The sequence below is a fragment of the Perca fluviatilis genome, chromosome 16 (genome assembly GCF_010015445.1).
Source record: "Perca fluviatilis chromosome 16, GENO_Pfluv_1.0, whole genome shotgun sequence".
In the NCBI taxonomy this organism is placed as follows: Eukaryota; Metazoa; Chordata; class Actinopteri; order Perciformes; family Percidae; genus Perca; species Perca fluviatilis.
The window spans coordinates 10,989,695-11,005,849 of record NC_053127.1 but is presented as its reverse complement, the minus strand read 5'-3'; the positions used below and the strand labels follow the sequence as shown (position 1 = coordinate 11,005,849).

Genomic DNA, 16,155 nt, shown 5'->3' with positions numbered 1-16,155 from the left:
ATATTGTGCTCCAGGAAAAACACCAGCAGTTACACACAATCATTCTTTTTATAGCTTAATTTCTACCAGCTCAGGATTTACAGATTATATTGTATTTCTATGTGCAATCATTAGTAAGCACCCCTGATAAAACAAATGGGACATAAAGAAGTATTTGCCAAATCTGCTCCCTTGTTGCATGGTGCTAAACTTTTTTGAACAACATAGATTCTTTAAAACACAAAAGGTTAGAGGTTATGTTTCTACCTCCATCTGTCTGTTCATCCTTCCGTTTGGTTTGTTTGTTGTTATGCAATTATGAATTTGGCTGAACAGGCAGTGATCTAGATCGTTTGTTTGCTATATTATGCTACATTCAAGTGCTATAGGACATTTCAAATCTGGGATTTAAAAGTCCGCCTCTGCACAGCATTTCATGTGTATACTATTCATTCAAACCAAAAAGTCAACCAGTAAACAAACAGTACTGGAACTGTGAAAGGCTTTGCACATTTTTACAATTTTTTGTTGGAAATTTGCAGCTAGTCCCCAAATAAATGAGTTTATCACCCTGGACAAGAAATTAGATTTTACATGCACAAGCCTCTTATAACCATTTTAAAATGGTATAATTCAAGTGCTTGAAGGAATACTTATTAGGAATACTTCATTATTTTTCTTTTTTCCCCCGATACTAAGACGGGAAGATCGATATCACAATCATGTCTGTGTGTCAAGTACAGAGCTGGATTCAGGACATGGTTAGCCTAGCTTAGCACAAGGACTGGAAGTAGCGGGAAACGGTTAGCCTTTGTTCAAAGTAAAAAAAATAAATACACCTACAAACACTTCTAAAGCTCACGAATTAACAGTAATACATAAAGAAATGTAAAAGCATTTTTTTAGTGGGAGTAACAGCTTGGAACTAGAGCATGGGTTGCCATTCGAGGGTTCATCAAAGACATTGAAAGTGAATCCCCTTAAAACCTAAACTGTCCTTTTTTACATTTAAGTTTGTGTACCAATGAAACAAACAAGATTCAACATGTTAATAAGTAAATGAGTCAGGCTAGCTGTTTCGCATCAATTCCAGTTTTATGCTCTGTTCACACCCTCCTATGTACTTCCGCTCAATTAAAATTTTCCTTCAGTACTACGTCTGGGTTTGCAGCATATTCAGACAAATCTTTACTGGTCCAATCAGGGAACAGAGGGAGTGGCTGAGAACGATGACGAGGTTGTGCGCTAGTTTGAGTTGTAGTTCCATAATGGCGGCGGAGAGTGAAGCCATTCGGTCCGTTGTGGCAACGCTGCCGAATATCCAGAAGTTAAAGCCCGAGCAAGAACAATCTTCGCTGAGTTTTGTTGGTGGCCATGATGTTGTGGCCCTCCTCCCCACAGGGTTCGGGAAAAGTTTGATTTTCCAGCTCGCTCCGTTAGTGGTGAAGGAGTTGGCTAAGGCAAACGCTAGCGATGCTAAGGCGAACGCTAGCGATGCTAAGGCGACGTCACGACCAAACGTTAGCGATTGGTTACGGCAGATCCAGAGTGGCTCTGCGCAGATCCAATAGTTTTAAACTTTAAATATTTTTGGTTTATTACATAGTAATAGTTTGGGTAATACACTTTTGGGCTGCGATTTAAGGGCGTTTTCACACATACCTTGTTTGGTCCGGACTTTCGGACTTTTTAGTTTGATCCGAACCAAAATTACAGGTGTGAAACCTCCCCCGGACCATGGTCCGGATCAAAAGACCAAATTTTGGTCCGACAAAAAGAGGTGGTCTCGGTCCGGACCAAACTGAACCATGATCCGGTTCTTTTATAGTGTGAAAGCATTTTTGGGATGGTTCGGACTTTCGGATCAAATACAGGAATCTCTGGCAGGCTCTCCTCGTGTTACAAGACCGGGGAAGCTCCTTTAAGGAATAGCTCGGTGCTTAGTGAGAGAGAGAGACTGTAAATGCGCTCAGAGCAGACAGCTGTCAGCTATCAGAGCAGATAATACATCAGCAGTTTATTTGTTAAGTGGTAGTAAATGTAGGCTACAGTGTATCCGTTTGTCTCTGAATAAATGCTCCAGAAAGAAAGTCCCGTGTCTTGCTTCTCTACATCACAACAAAACAAAAAGAGCCGCGGCAGTAGGGAGAGCAGCGGTCAGTTGAATAGCCTAAACTCGGACCCAGAGAGAGGATATGAGAGGACGGGGAAGCCGTCAACAAACCAATCAGTTCTAAGTATCTGGAGACGCAGCTCACGTATGTGATGACGGCAGGACGTAGTTTTGTCACGTATAGATCTTTAGTGCGCTTGCAAAACTGCAGTGTGAAACCAAAACTTACCGGATCAAATGTATACAACGTAACAAAAACATGAACCTTGGTACGGACCTTGGTTCGGACTTTCATGTGTGAAAACGCCCTAAATTTATACCGCTCTCTTATATCTGTCAGCCAGCAGACGGTTAGTTTAGCTTAGCATAAAGACTGGCAACAGGGGGAAACAGCTAGGTAACGACCAAACGTTAGCGATTGGTTACGGCAGATCCAGAGTGGCTCTGCGCAGATCCAATAGTTTTAAACTTCAACAGAGTACCCGCCTTCAAGTTAACACTTGTCAATGGAGAGTGACCAGACTCTCTGTACAAATGAAATGTACGAGAGTCTGGTAGGACCAGGCTAGTTCACACCAACCGCAAAAGTGAATTTTCGCCAACCGTGGGATGTATATTGGGATAATTTGGGTTTATTCGCATCATTTGCGCGAGACGCGCCGGTTTAGGCACCAACAACGTTTCCCTCTGTCATCAACTATGGCTAAAATAAATAATATCGCAGATTTGTACCCGATGTGGAAGTCCCAGATACGTCGGAAAACCAAACCCCGTCGTGTCTGGGTTCATAACATCATCCAGAGGCGCAGACAGCTCGGGGAATTTCACTGCCTTCTCCAGGAACTGCCGCTTCCAGAGCTGCTCGAGGTACAGATTTTGCTATGATTTAATTGCCTTAAACGGTTTAAAAGGATACCGAAATAACCATATCATAAAAATATCATTGTAAAAAAAATTGGCATAAAATGCTTGTTTTCTGACTGGAGTTTGGATGGATCAGGGCTATGCTATGCAGGAGAATCTCAATGCTTTTAGGCTTTTGCAACACAGCGTCACTAATGACAAGAATTTAGCATTAACTCTTCATGTAATCGCGCCGCACGAAAAGGTAGCTTCACGTTTGGTGTAAACACACCATAATGCTAAGCTAGGCTAAAGACTTAAAACATAAAAATACTTTTGGAAACATTTGGCTATGGTAGGAATGGATGACAAAGCCTCTTGTATAATTTCTGTGAATGGTACCAAATTTAAAAACATAATCAGTGTGTTGATGAGGAGATTTGGGCATTTAACAGTTTTTCAGTGATGTTACAAAATAAGGTAGTCCATCTTTAAGCATGTTCAACTATTGTGGTGTGCTGGACTGAAAATGGACCTTAGTGGTTGTCTCTTGTTTCTTATTGCAGGATGTTATATCAAGCTTACAGCAGTGAGTCCTGAACAAGACAATCTACCTTCTTGGTCCTCAGAGAATTATTCTGGTCTTTTCATTCCTTAATGTCTCTTCATTTTTAAATCTCTGCTGTACATGTGTGTGACGTCACACACTCGACGCTGACCCTTTTTCCATTTCATATCTCCAGTGTTTGAGATCATTTATGCAGTTGATTATTATTATTATTATTATTATTATAGCAAAAAAAGCAACTGAACTGTCCTCAGGTAATTCCACAGAGTCTCTTCTCAGAAGGATTTTGAGTTTGTAGTGGAACATTCCTAATAATGAGGATAATGTCTTCCACTGATACATGCCTGAAGTGGGAGATCAGACATTAAGCCTCCATTATTTTTGGAGACACCAGTGTTAAACAGTCAAAGATTATTCCGGAAGAAAGTAATCAAGGAGTGGCATGAAACTCGTACGACCAAGAGAGAAGGAAGTCTTTCATCACTGAATCCCATCTGAAAAATATCAAACAAAAGTGTTTGAGATTCACTGTAAATGTACAAAAGATAATTGTTGGCTTCATCATTGACTGTTTTAAAAGACTGAGAGAAGTGAAACACACCATTGTTGTCATCGGAGTCAGTAGCTGTGTCGCTGTGTGTTTGTCGCAGCTCGTTGTACTTCATCTCCACATCCTGGAAACAGATCACCACAACGAAACAAAAACAGATGACGCAAAACGTTGAAAAAACGTTTTTATATAATTCTGACTCACTTCACACATTGCCTCAGAGTCATCGGGCAGTTTCCATAAGTTTATCGCTGTGAAACTAGTCTTTTACCTTATTTTAGGTTATTCACTTTATACTATTATAAACTATTATTATACTATTACTATTATGACACTGTGCATTTGTCTGCCTGTTAACACTAGGTTTTCACTATTTAGATAAAAGTAAACTAAGTTGTTTAGGAGAGCAATCCAGCTAAGACCATGCTATTGTTACATTTGCTGGTATCTGATGGTTATATACTCCGTTATATGTTTTGTAGGGAACGCGCGACAATAACGGGACAGTTAACGAGGAAACGGGGTGAAAGTCCTGAATTGTTTGACCCATCCACCAACCCAACCAACCTCCTTATGCAGCTTTTTGGCATTTCATACTACTCGCTACCGTAGTCGTGCTGTGATCACGACATATGCTTCCCATTTAAATACATTAGTTTACATTTTCTTCCTGGCCACCACGAAAAAAAAACTACAAAAACGTCCCGTGAACACAAATCAATAGATTAAATAACGTGACCATTTCACGAACTGCCACGAGACTGGGTTGGCACAGGAGTAGTACACGACTATAGTAATATTACTGTAATAACAGCAATTTAGCTACGACAGTAGCGTGGTAGCTTTTACGAGGTCTGCAGAGGGCGTCTTTGCTTCAGTACATACACTATTCTTCAGTATTCGAATACACAGGTGCACACGAACACACAAGCACAAACATGGTAAGAAAAAAATCCCAAGATCCTGCAGGTATTTTTCCACAGAAAACCAGACCAGATTTTCTAAACGAGCAAAAACCAGTAAACCCAAAATAAAAACTAACCATTTTGTGCAGATATATACTCATCCTGCTCATCTTGTCCCGTCTACAAGCATCACTGATCTCATGCAACATTAGACCATCGGTGTCTACTACAAGGACTACTTTCAGCCAAGATTTCTCCCACCTCTTTGTGACTCTCCACAACGCTGTGAGTGTGTAAAAGCAGTTAAAACAGGCTGTCAGCTGTGTGTGCAGTACCTTCAGATATTGCAGGTCGGCCTGAAGGAGGCGCAGGTGGGTCATAAGCTGCCTGCTGAGGTTGGGTCCGCAGCCGCCCCCTGCTTGCGAGGAGGAGGACAGCAGTTTCCTCATGTCGATCCCCACGTCACCTCCCACTCCGCCATCATCATCAGTGCTGCTCTCCTCGGAGCCCCCACCGAAATCCAGAATCACAAAACCCCCTGGGTGGAGAAGAAGAGCAATGGAGGTGGAACAATATTTTTGGTTTATTACATAGTAATAGTTTGGGTAATACACTTTTGGGCTGCGATTTCAATTGATACCGCTCTCTTATATCTGTCAGCCAGCAGACGGTTAGTTTAGCTTAGCATAAAGACTGGCAACAGGGGGAAACAGCTAGGTATATTCCAAGCTAGCTGTTTCCCCCATTGTGAGATCCCAACAAAAAATGAAAGAAACTGGAGAGACAATGAGTTAACTTCTGTGGGTAAGGGCCAAAGCCAAAATCATCAGACAAATGCAAAAAAAGGGCAAGAGGCGGTGTAATCCACGTCATGTCCTGCTACCTGCACGCAAGAGAGGTCTACAGTCTCTAAATTAAGGTTTACGGAATAGGACATTATTTTAGTTGTTTCTTTTGTAATGTGTAGGTATATGGATATTTTAAAATACACGATTATTTTGAAATAAATCGACCTAAACAAGTAGTTATGTCTCCAGTTGTATTGGATTGCCTTCTTGCGTACATAATGTGCAAAAATAGATATCTGATTATATTTAAACCCATGTTTTTTTTAGAAGGAATATACAAACGTTATTTTTGGCCAATTTTGGCAGCCCTAGTCTCCTCCCAGCACGTTAAATCTCGTTTGTTTAATACAGTAGAAAAACCGCTATGTAAAAAGGTCACGTTGCCACTAGCTGTTTCCTTCTGTTTCAGGGTCTTTATGCTAAGCTAATCAGCTGCTGGCTGCAGCCTTATGTTTAACATGCAGATATGAGTGCTGTATCAATATTCTCATCTAACACTCAGCCAGAAAGTGAATAAGTGTAATTCCCAAAATGTCGAACGATTGTCGAATGATTATGGAACTATTCTCTCACCGTTGCGGTCGGTCATCTCAGACAGCTCTGTGTGTCCTGAAGGGAGCTGAGGGTTTTCTTTCTGCGAACTTGCCGTTGCTCGGCTCTCAGAGGGCCCCTCTGGGCTCCCAGGCAAAGAGGCACTCAGCTGACACCCACGGGCCCCACTCTGCTTGCTCTCCTCTGTCTCCTCTTTCTCATCCTCTGCCTCTCTGCTTATCATGTGGTTGAAAAGAGCCTGCTTCAGCATCGCCACTAGGACACAGAAGAATGTGTTATTTTCTGATGTAAATGTCATCTCATAATCTTTTACACTCTCAAAGCCTAGGCAGATAAAACCAAAACTATCTGCGTGGCTAGAAACCATTAGAGGTAGGTAAAAAAAATGTTTTTGCAATTTGGGTGAACTGACCCTTTAATATGTAACTTACATGTCCTGAGAGCATCTTCGCCTTTGGAGCACGGTAGGCTGAATGTGTTCTGCTCTTGGTTTTTAATGGCGATGCCCTGATGTGACCCATCCTGCAGGAAAGGCAGTCCATCTGCCAGCCGGCCGTCCAGGAAAGCCTCGAGTTCTGCTTCATCCACCTCTTCATCATCCTCCTCTCCCTCCTGTCTGTCTGACACGACCAGCTCCTCTTCCTCGTCTTCTGATTTCATGCCATCAAACGGGTTGATACTGGGTGGAGCTTGAATGTCTGGAGAACAGGCGGCATCTTTATCTGGAGTGCATTGAGATTTGGATTCAGATGGTGATAGCGTACATCAGGTTGAACATCGAAAATAAACTGTAGTTTTTAATCTAATGTAAAATATTAAACACTTCATGTAAAACAATTCAAGCTATGAGGTATGTTCAAATTCAAATATTCTGCCGAGGTAACTGATGAATATAAAGTTAGTTTGTGTTGATGTTGAACCTCTGAGATTTAGATCAACTTTGATATCCCACACAGAGAAATTTGTTTGGTCCACAGTAAACAAACACAGTAAGACCACAACATAATCATAATCAATGCATTTGATCGTATTGAGATAGAATAAACAATAAAGTCAAATAAAAAACACAATTCAGTCAATCCACAACAGCAAACTCAAATTTGGTATAAAAGTGACCAGCTAAGTTACCTGCTGATTAAGCGGCATGTTATACAGGGTGATAGTTTAATAAAAGAATAAGTAAGAGAGACCTTGTATCAACTTGTTTTGATTTTAGAATTAAAGAAGTCTCTTTAATCTTTTAAAGATTAAACCTTTGTAAAAATCTGGTTATGGTTAAATGTAAAATGGTCGTTTGTGTAAAAAATACATTCTCTGCTGCAATTTCTTGATTTTTGAAGTGACACAGTCCCTGAAGTTAAGTTTAGTCTCTATTTCAATTCGGAGGTATTTGTACTTGATGGATAATGATTGTTTAAAATGATTCTATTCATTCATTTTTCATTATACTTTTCAATTAATGGACTATGTGGCATATAAACAGACATAGCTTGTTTGTGTTTGTCAGAAAATAGTCAAACAAATGCTTGTTTTATCTGAACAAAAGTCCAAAAAGATAAAAAAAAAAAGATATTCAGTTTAGAATGATATAAAACAGACAAGCAGAAAATCAAACAATGAACAAATTGATGTCAATTGATTAAACGTCAATCTGACTAATTGATTCATATATTAAAAATGTAATTCAACCGCTGCTACTGTACCTGAAGAGTGGATGCTTCCACTTGATGTGTTGTTAGGATCTTTGCTCGCCTTGGGCATCCCATGTTTGATGATCTCAATAGCGTCCCGCTCAGCACTGAAACACACTCGCATTAGAAACAATGAAAAAAATCTAAATCAAACAGCAGTATTAGTGAGGAAGTGGCTGCGTTAGTGGACTCACTCAGACTGAGTTGGAGGTGTGTTGTCTCTGCTGTGGGGTTTGGCCTTCATGGTGTCGGCACATTGTGTGATGAGACACTGCCACCTGGATGAACGGAGGTGATACAGCAGGATGAGATACGGGAAATGGATGACACGTTTGGGTTTGTGGTGCGAGACTTACGTTCTCTGATCGGACACCGTCTGAGCCATCAGCTCGTAGATCTGAGCCCCGTTTTCAGACATGGATAGGACGAAGAAAGACTTGTTGTCTGATGAGGACAAAATGCAACAATGATTACGTGACAGTTACATTTACATGCATAATACTTAATATACACAGGAATTTATAAACACAAACTAAGAAAAGCAGTAAGAAAGCACAAGTCCACACATACACAGGTATTTTGAATACTGGGTTTTTCCCACCTTCATTCTTAAAACAAATACCCGTCCACACAAGTAAATCTCCATCCAAATGAAAACTTAAAAACACAATTGAAGCGCTGACAAGAAGCGGCGATAAAACCCTAACCCGAAAGCTATGTTGGCCAATCACGCAAAGAAGAAGATGATGAAAATGATGGCCAATCAGAAGGTAAACCATTAAAGATATTAAATCAAATGACAAAATGGAAAACATTTTGGAGTCAGTGTAGTTCTTACCAGTTGCCACTGGACGAACCAAGACAGTGTTGAGCTTGATGATGGGGCTGAAGATGTGTTTGGTGTCAGTGGCGCTGGCCGGATTCTTGCCGTGGAATTTGAGGACCAGACGCTCGTCCTGTTTCTGCAGTAAAACCAGGATGTCCTCCAGGAGGATTGTGTAAAGCTCTGAAATGGAGATATAAAGGTAAAGGTTTTAGGGGAACTGGCACCTCTCTAGCTACCAATACACATTCCATACATGGTCCATGCGTGGACTTGATCCGGCAACCGTCCGGTTCCCAAGCCCCTTTCGACTGAGCTACTGCCGCCCTATTTCAACCCACATTTTTATTTCAATGTGTTACGAACTTCATAAGAGGGGGTAAGTTAATCTGCACATCCTCCTCTTTATTGATATACTGGTGGAAAGTTTATACTGTATTTCTTTAATGTTATTCTCATATACTGGTGTGTGTGTGTGTACCAATTGTCTTGTCTTTATTAACTTTCCAGGAGAGAGGTCCTTCATGCACCATCTTCCTCTTGGTCAGATCCAGATTCTGCACGACAAGAATCAATTTTCAACAAAAGAAGACAATAAATAGCTTCTTTTACAACCCCAACAGCTCCCACGACAAGATATTCAGACATACACTGACAACCTTTGTTTAATTTGATGCACCAGGGGAGACTTTATGTTGAGCTCATAACCTTACAGTAGATTTTCAGAGACTCAGGGATGACAACTCGTTTCTTACCCTCAGCTCCAGGATCATGGGGTTTTCATTCTGTTTGAGTGATGAGAGGTCTAACCTTCTCTGATACTCCTCCAGCCTCTGTTGAGAAATAAACACAACATATTAGGCGCTTTTCAAACCCTGGAAATTAGAAGGGGGAACAAACTTATTTTAGCTGGTATAGAGTTGGTTTTAATCTTTAAAAAACCTTGTGTAAACTTAAATATTGCATAAAACCCTAACTGATATATGTTTTACAATGATTGTAATGTGTGTACCTGTTTGTTCTCAGCCTCTTTGACAGCCTGGTTGACGTGGTTGAGGATCTTTTTGCAACATTCGGCAGCTTTCTTCACCTTTTCCCTCTCTTCCCCATCTCCTGTGGGGAAATAAACAAACATAAACCAACAGCTGCTTGATGTACAACCTTTGTAAAGGATCCAAATTATTAACAATATCATAAGCTTAAAAAGGCCTGCAATCATATTGATACCTATGGAGTTTTTACCTGTGTACTTTGCAATATTGTCAAGTAAGAGTGGGTACTTGGTGACTCTCTGCATTTCTACAGGAATGATGTCTTTAAGCTGCAGCCTGCGACACAGACGGTTGCTCTGAGCTTCCTGAAATAAAGACAAGAAGAAGAAATAAACCTCTATGACAGATAATATATGCTACAATAAACAGATCTAATAATTAGGGCTTGTTATCTTCGATTTAAACTCTGTATTTCTGCATAATTGCAGATAAAGATTAGGCTACACTAACTATAGTATTTGTAGAAATAGATTACAGTGGTGGCTGGGTACGATTGTTTTTCAACTCGCGCCATCCAAACAATAACTCCAGAGTGTTGTAAAGTCTAATTCAATTCAAAAAAAGATTAATCATTAATCATGTTTTTATTTAATTCTTTGGCATCTGGTCCTTTGTCCTAGGTAATGGTGTCTTGTAAGACTGTGTGGGCTAGGCATATTTTCTTGTATGCATGACACAATAATAAAAAAATATTAATTAATTCATTAATTCATTCATTCATTCATACATATTCTTCTTCAATCCATATTTGTTAGTGTTTAGCCTTTGAAAAACAACATTTTCACTGCAGTTAAAAAACTGCTTGTATTTACAGGGCAGTCTATGACATAATAAAATATGACAACAGACATTCAAAACTTACAGTAATTCGGAAACCTCATTAAAAAAAATTTAATATTGCTTTGATTGTAAAAAAACAAAACAAAAAGAACAAGAAGAAAAAAGGGAACACAGCTCTGTTTGTTTATAATATCATGATTTTCTCAGCATAAATAAAAATCCCCTCCTTCCTGTGTTCTGTAGTTACTGACCTGCATGAATAAAGTGAACCGCTGGTCTTTCTTCTGCCTGCTCTTGATGAGCTCCAGTGCAGACGGCTGGTTGCTACAGAACGTTCCCACTGCTCGTTTTATTTTCTCCTCTTCCTCCCCGCTGAACTGGAATCAATACACAAACAGAGGACATCTACATTTGAATTTACTACAGTATTTACCGTTGCTGATGTTTTTACCCAGAGCGACTTAAACGCATGGGACAGTATAAATATCAATTGTTACATCACCTCACATATCCGGTGTAGATCATGTATTAGATGGACATTTTAAACTAAATGCAACCTTTAGCTTCAACATCACTAAGTAAGAACAAACCCTTCACAATATGATGTTATATATATAAAGATACAAGCCATTTTTATTTCTCTGTTGATGCTGTTTGCTGTTAATGCAAACTAAAAACCGCCTCCATGTTTACTTGTTGTCTTGATAAATTCAGGATAATGTACATTTCCTCTTGACCACTCTTTCAGCTGCCTTTAGATCATACATTTTAAAGCTTTTAATCTGCCTCCTGCATGAACTGAAACTGATCTTACCCACGCCAGGAGATCATCTGCAATCTGACCGATCACCGACGTCTCACTCCTCTTCCTGATCGCTGTCATCTGCTCCGATACAGAAACTGTGGAGCAATGTCAAAAGAAGAGTTGCTGTTGACGTTTGCTCAGCTTGATTCTCTGATAACTTAAGATCCAGACATGCAATGACTAAAATCCTACATCCGGTTAAAATATATAGTCCAACATCTGAAAACTGTATCGTAAAAACATGGCTTAAAACTGAATAAAAAGTCAATTCACAACAGCTTCTGGCAGACAACCACAATGCTAACGCATGCACAAAGGGGATAGGACCCCATCGACAGGCGATTAAATGACACGGACCACCTACCATTTAATACCACACTCAAGAGATGGATTAAAAAAAACTGCAAGAGATTGCCTCATCCTAGGTACTGCCCTTCTTTGTATTGTACTTATTATTTTTTTGTCCCCCTCTCTTTTCTCTTCTTTCTTCTTTCTTAATTTGCTGTCTATCTTTCTTGCATTCTTTTTTATTAATGTAATATGATGATATGTTTACCTGCCAAGGGACTACAGATGAAAATCTGCTCACTCTGGCACATTTACATTTTGAGTGTAAACTAAAAATGTCAATTGAAGTGCATTGTCCCTTTTATATAAACAAATAAAAAAATATGTGCTTGAATAAAATTACAGATTGCTCTGGGTTTAAACATTGTTGGAAACATTTGGGATAATGTTAGAACACAACTTAACAAAATACTATTACATAAGTCTAATCATTTTTAGACATTTTAATGCGGAAAAGTTAGATATATCTTTAAAATGACATGCTTTAACAACAATTATAAAACGTAATTTAATCGTTGCCACTACAAAACGTTTTGTAACCTAAATCCTATAATCAGTATTAGAACATCATACACTGTAAAAAAAACAGTAAGGATGCAGCTTGTACTGAACACATAATTGTAATTGTAACTTTAGACCTTTATCAGCGTTCAACTTACTTATGCATTACTGGAGAGTTAAATAAAGAAAAACTCGGGAAAGGAGAATAGCAAGCAACAACATGTCAAAGGATTTTATATATACACCACTTTATAAGGTTAAAAATAAACATTTTGCAAATCAGTTCTATGATTTGTGCTCGTCCCTCTATAGCGTGCAGGGTATTATTAGTGAGGTAATGACGTTACCATGCAGCTGAATGATTTCCTCCAGGTTAATAAAGATGTGTTTGATGTCCTCTGGGGGGAGGATACTGTCCCTGTTCAACCTCTGCTGGAAAACACAGTCCAACACCTTCAGCATCCGCAAGTGTGCGCGCTCAGTATAGAACAGCTCTGAGGGTGGACAGACGTACAAGACAAGATATATTTATGCTTCTTCATTTTCACGTCACACTGTGAATTCTGTGAAATGTCAGTGACTCACCGTTGATGACTTCCTGCCGTTTGATCTCCTGTGGCGTTAAGCTCGCCAGGACGCCTCGACTGACCAGACTCTGCCAGTTCAGAGGGTTTTCTTCACACTCCATCTCACCTCCCTGGTCGTCTTCACTCTGGGTGTCGGCTGAACTCACCGGACACTGCACCTCCATCCTACTGCCGGCCGGAGACGGAGGGAGAGAGGCTATTCAGAATAGTACGGTGGTGGAAAGATGTCATGCTAATCTTTATTTATTGCACTAAAGTCTAAAGAGTGTTTTATACATAATATTCATTATCTATGTTTTTAATCTGGATTTAATTTGGAGTCATGCTATAGTTTAGCTTTTAAGTTTTAATAATTGGTTTTTATTTATTCTTTTGACTTTTATTTTTTTTGAAACATTTTGTTTTATTGTTGAAACTTTTAGTCTTGCAAAATTGTATTTGATGTTGTTTATTTTAGCTTTTGTTCTTTCTGTCTGTGTTGTTTCAATTTTCAATTTCTTCTTCTTGTTATTCTTTGTGAAGCACTTCAGGCTGCATGTTTGTATGAAAGGTGCTAAATAAAAGTTGAGTTCAATTACACGTTTTATCATTCATACTTAATTTGACATGCCACATTCTCTCCTACTGTGACGACATGTAAAGCCAAAACTATTAATTCATCTGCAACTATTTTGATAATCAATATATCATTTGAGTAATTTTTCAAAGCCAAATGGCAAAAGTATGGCTGATTCCAGATTGGAATAATAAAATGACTCTTTGGACAAATTGGACAAAGCAGGCAATTTGAAGACACCATCTTGTGCTGATGGGTATTTTTCACCATTTTCTGACATTTTATAGACTGAAGGATCAGAAATAATCATCAGGTTCATTGATAATGAAAATAATTGCAGCCCTGCACTAAATGTCCTCTCTTTTACTCCCCAAATGAATCCAAACTGAACATGTCATTAGACAGAGCTGATTTTTACTGATCTTTATAATGCCCATACTAATAAAATTGTATCAAATACTGGGGGTATTTGTGTGCAGCATATGCCTAAAAGTGTTTGTGGAACGAAACCAAAATAATTTGGTTTATATTTATTAATTTATTAGCAAAAGATGCATTAGTCTACTATTATTTCCTTAAGCAAAGTGTCTGTTTTTGATGAGTTTTCTATTACAAATGCAAAATTCTGGAGTTATTTCAGAGGAGTTTTAAAGAGTTTTACAGCAGTTGGACTATTAAGAGAAAATCCAAACCCTGTAAATACCTGAAAGTTTCCTGGTCTTCCTCCTGTAACTGCTCCAGGTTGGAGGGGCTGAAGTCAAACTGAGTAATGGTTGGACTGGAGACGCCATCCTGGTGGTCGCCAGGCTGCAGACCCTCGCCCAGTCTTGGCGGGATGCAGAATGGTGACACATCTGGAGAGTAGAGAGGAGAGCAGTACAACACAGAGAGGATATAAAGAAAGTCAGGTCTGTCTAACTTGTGATATTCCAGAGTCTACGCAAATATTTATGCATTTCCATTTTCATCTTTGGTTCACTCTTAAAAGAACATGCAAACTTTTCATTTATGATAACTCCAAAAGGGAACTTTGGTATTTTTCCACCTGGACCCTATTTTCCCATGTTTTTGTGTCTACGTGACTAATTGGTCCAGTATTGAGTGAGAGCCCTGCAGCCGGCAGCCGCGTTCTGGGCTGCAATGTGTTCGCACAAAGGAAATTATGCACCGTCAATGTACGCCCGCTAAAAGTGCTTGTTTATGCCACTGACAGGCTCAGATTGTTATTATAAATGTCTGACAATACTATGGAACGATGGTGAAGTCTCCTTTGAAATCTTGGGAGAGGTAACTTGTTGCTGGAAGAAAACGGTGGAAAATGAGTGTGAGTGCCCGAGGGGAGTTTGCTGTGTTGATGTACATAAAGCATAGGTTTGTTTTCTCTAAAGGACATTTCCAAATTGTGCAAACAAAATATCAAGGGTCAAAAAGGGTTCACGAAATGTTCTGTTACACAAAAGTCTTTGCTTCTTTCTTATGAAATACTCCACTGTTTTTTTTTTCTCTTCAGGCCTCTAAAAATTATTCAAATTAAACAATGTTAGAAGAGAAAATCACTCTTTGTCTAAACTGTTCACAACTTATAGACATTCAACCTGTGACAAGGGGTCATAAGCAAGAACAAAAAAAGGTGGGAGCTGCTGACCTAAGATGTCTTTGTCTGGGAACATTTAAAAAAAATATTGTTCCCAGAATCCCTGAAATAAGGTGAGGATGAGAAACAGGTATATCTTACTGGAGTCTGAGTCTTGTCCACTAGTATCTGAGGCCTGACCGGTGGGCGAGCTGTGTATAGGGGAGGTGGTGCTGGAGGGCAAAGATTGTGTGCTGGTATCCGATCCCTCACTGAGCTGATTTCCACGGATCCGTCCAGAATTCGAGGCAGAAGAGTCAGACTGCTCAGGGACGCCGAGGGCGGGCTGAGAGAGTTGCTTTGGTGACCGCTGCTTGTTCAGCTCCACGGCCTTACCAACTGCACACAAACACACATGTATACACGCACTGATAGACACAAATAGACCGCTTTCCTACCTTTAGTAAAAATGTATAGAATTAATTTTATAGCATTTATTTTGATGATTGTTTTTTATTGTAGTGACAAGTTTTAAAACGATAAACTCAATGGTTAAACTGTAGTTTTCTCACCTGAAGTAGAGTCCACTCTGCTCAGACGCCGAGGCGGGCCGAGGATGTTGGGAAATCGAGGCTTTTTCACCTTCTCCTCACCCTCCTTCTCAGGCTTCATACTCTTCTGCTTGTTAAAAAAGGCACACATTTGCCTATGAAATATTTACTTGTAGGGCTGCATTTTAACAGAGTGTGAGATCATCAAAAAGTGTGATAATCCAAAATATTATTATCATATTTTCTTACATATATGTATATATATACACAGACAGACAGACAGACAGACAGATAGACAGACAGATAGACAGACAGACAGATAGACAGACAGATAGATAGATTCCAGATGTATGAAAACATAAAGCATATTTCTGAGTGTTTCTGAACAAGGGATCGGACCTTAATCTTGGGCAGGAAATTGATGCGTGCTCGTTTATGTTCGAGGCCTCGAGGCTCCTTCACTTTCACCCCAAGGTGCTTCATATAGGTGAGAATCACATACTGCATTGTTTGGCTGCAACAAGAAAGGA

The 16,155-nt window shown here is 39.5% G+C and overlaps 1 protein-coding gene across 3 annotated transcripts in view; it reads right to left on the bottom strand.

Annotated features, from left to right (window-relative positions):
- Positions 1 to 2,290: 2,290 nt before the first annotated feature.
- Positions 2,291 to 16,155, bottom strand: part of arhgef12b (Rho guanine nucleotide exchange factor (GEF) 12b) — a 40,401-nt gene continuing 26,536 nt past the window's right edge. The window contains exons 18-38 of one of the 3 annotated variants that reach the window (XM_039777042.1): positions 16,025 to 16,139; positions 15,647 to 15,752; positions 15,237 to 15,473; positions 14,205 to 14,355; positions 12,944 to 13,113; positions 12,706 to 12,852; positions 11,519 to 11,604; positions 10,956 to 11,081; positions 10,115 to 10,229; positions 9,885 to 9,985; positions 9,628 to 9,705; positions 9,354 to 9,429; positions 8,888 to 9,055; positions 8,406 to 8,493; positions 8,244 to 8,327; positions 8,062 to 8,156; positions 6,790 to 7,080; positions 6,380 to 6,613; positions 5,294 to 5,496; positions 4,105 to 4,177; positions 2,291 to 3,997 (exon numbers count right to left, since the gene is read on the bottom strand). In XM_039777042.1, coding sequence (XP_039632976.1) covers positions 3,984 to 3,997; positions 4,105 to 4,177; positions 5,294 to 5,496; positions 6,380 to 6,613; positions 6,790 to 7,080; positions 8,062 to 8,156; positions 8,244 to 8,327; positions 8,406 to 8,493; positions 8,888 to 9,055; positions 9,354 to 9,429; positions 9,628 to 9,705; positions 9,885 to 9,985; positions 10,115 to 10,229; positions 10,956 to 11,081; positions 11,519 to 11,604; positions 12,706 to 12,852; positions 12,944 to 13,113; positions 14,205 to 14,355; positions 15,237 to 15,473; positions 15,647 to 15,752; positions 16,025 to 16,139 — 2,758 coding nt within the window. In that variant the 3' untranslated portion in view covers positions 2,291 to 3,983. The remainder of the gene's footprint in view (positions 3,998 to 4,104; positions 4,178 to 5,293; positions 5,497 to 6,379; positions 6,614 to 6,789; positions 7,081 to 8,061; positions 8,157 to 8,243; positions 8,328 to 8,405; positions 8,494 to 8,887; positions 9,056 to 9,353; positions 9,430 to 9,627; positions 9,706 to 9,884; positions 9,986 to 10,114; positions 10,230 to 10,955; positions 11,082 to 11,518; positions 11,605 to 12,705; positions 12,853 to 12,943; positions 13,114 to 14,204; positions 14,356 to 15,236; positions 15,474 to 15,646; positions 15,753 to 16,024; positions 16,140 to 16,155) is intronic. The other 2 variants (XM_039777045.1, XM_039777043.1) reach the window with 2 other exon arrangements.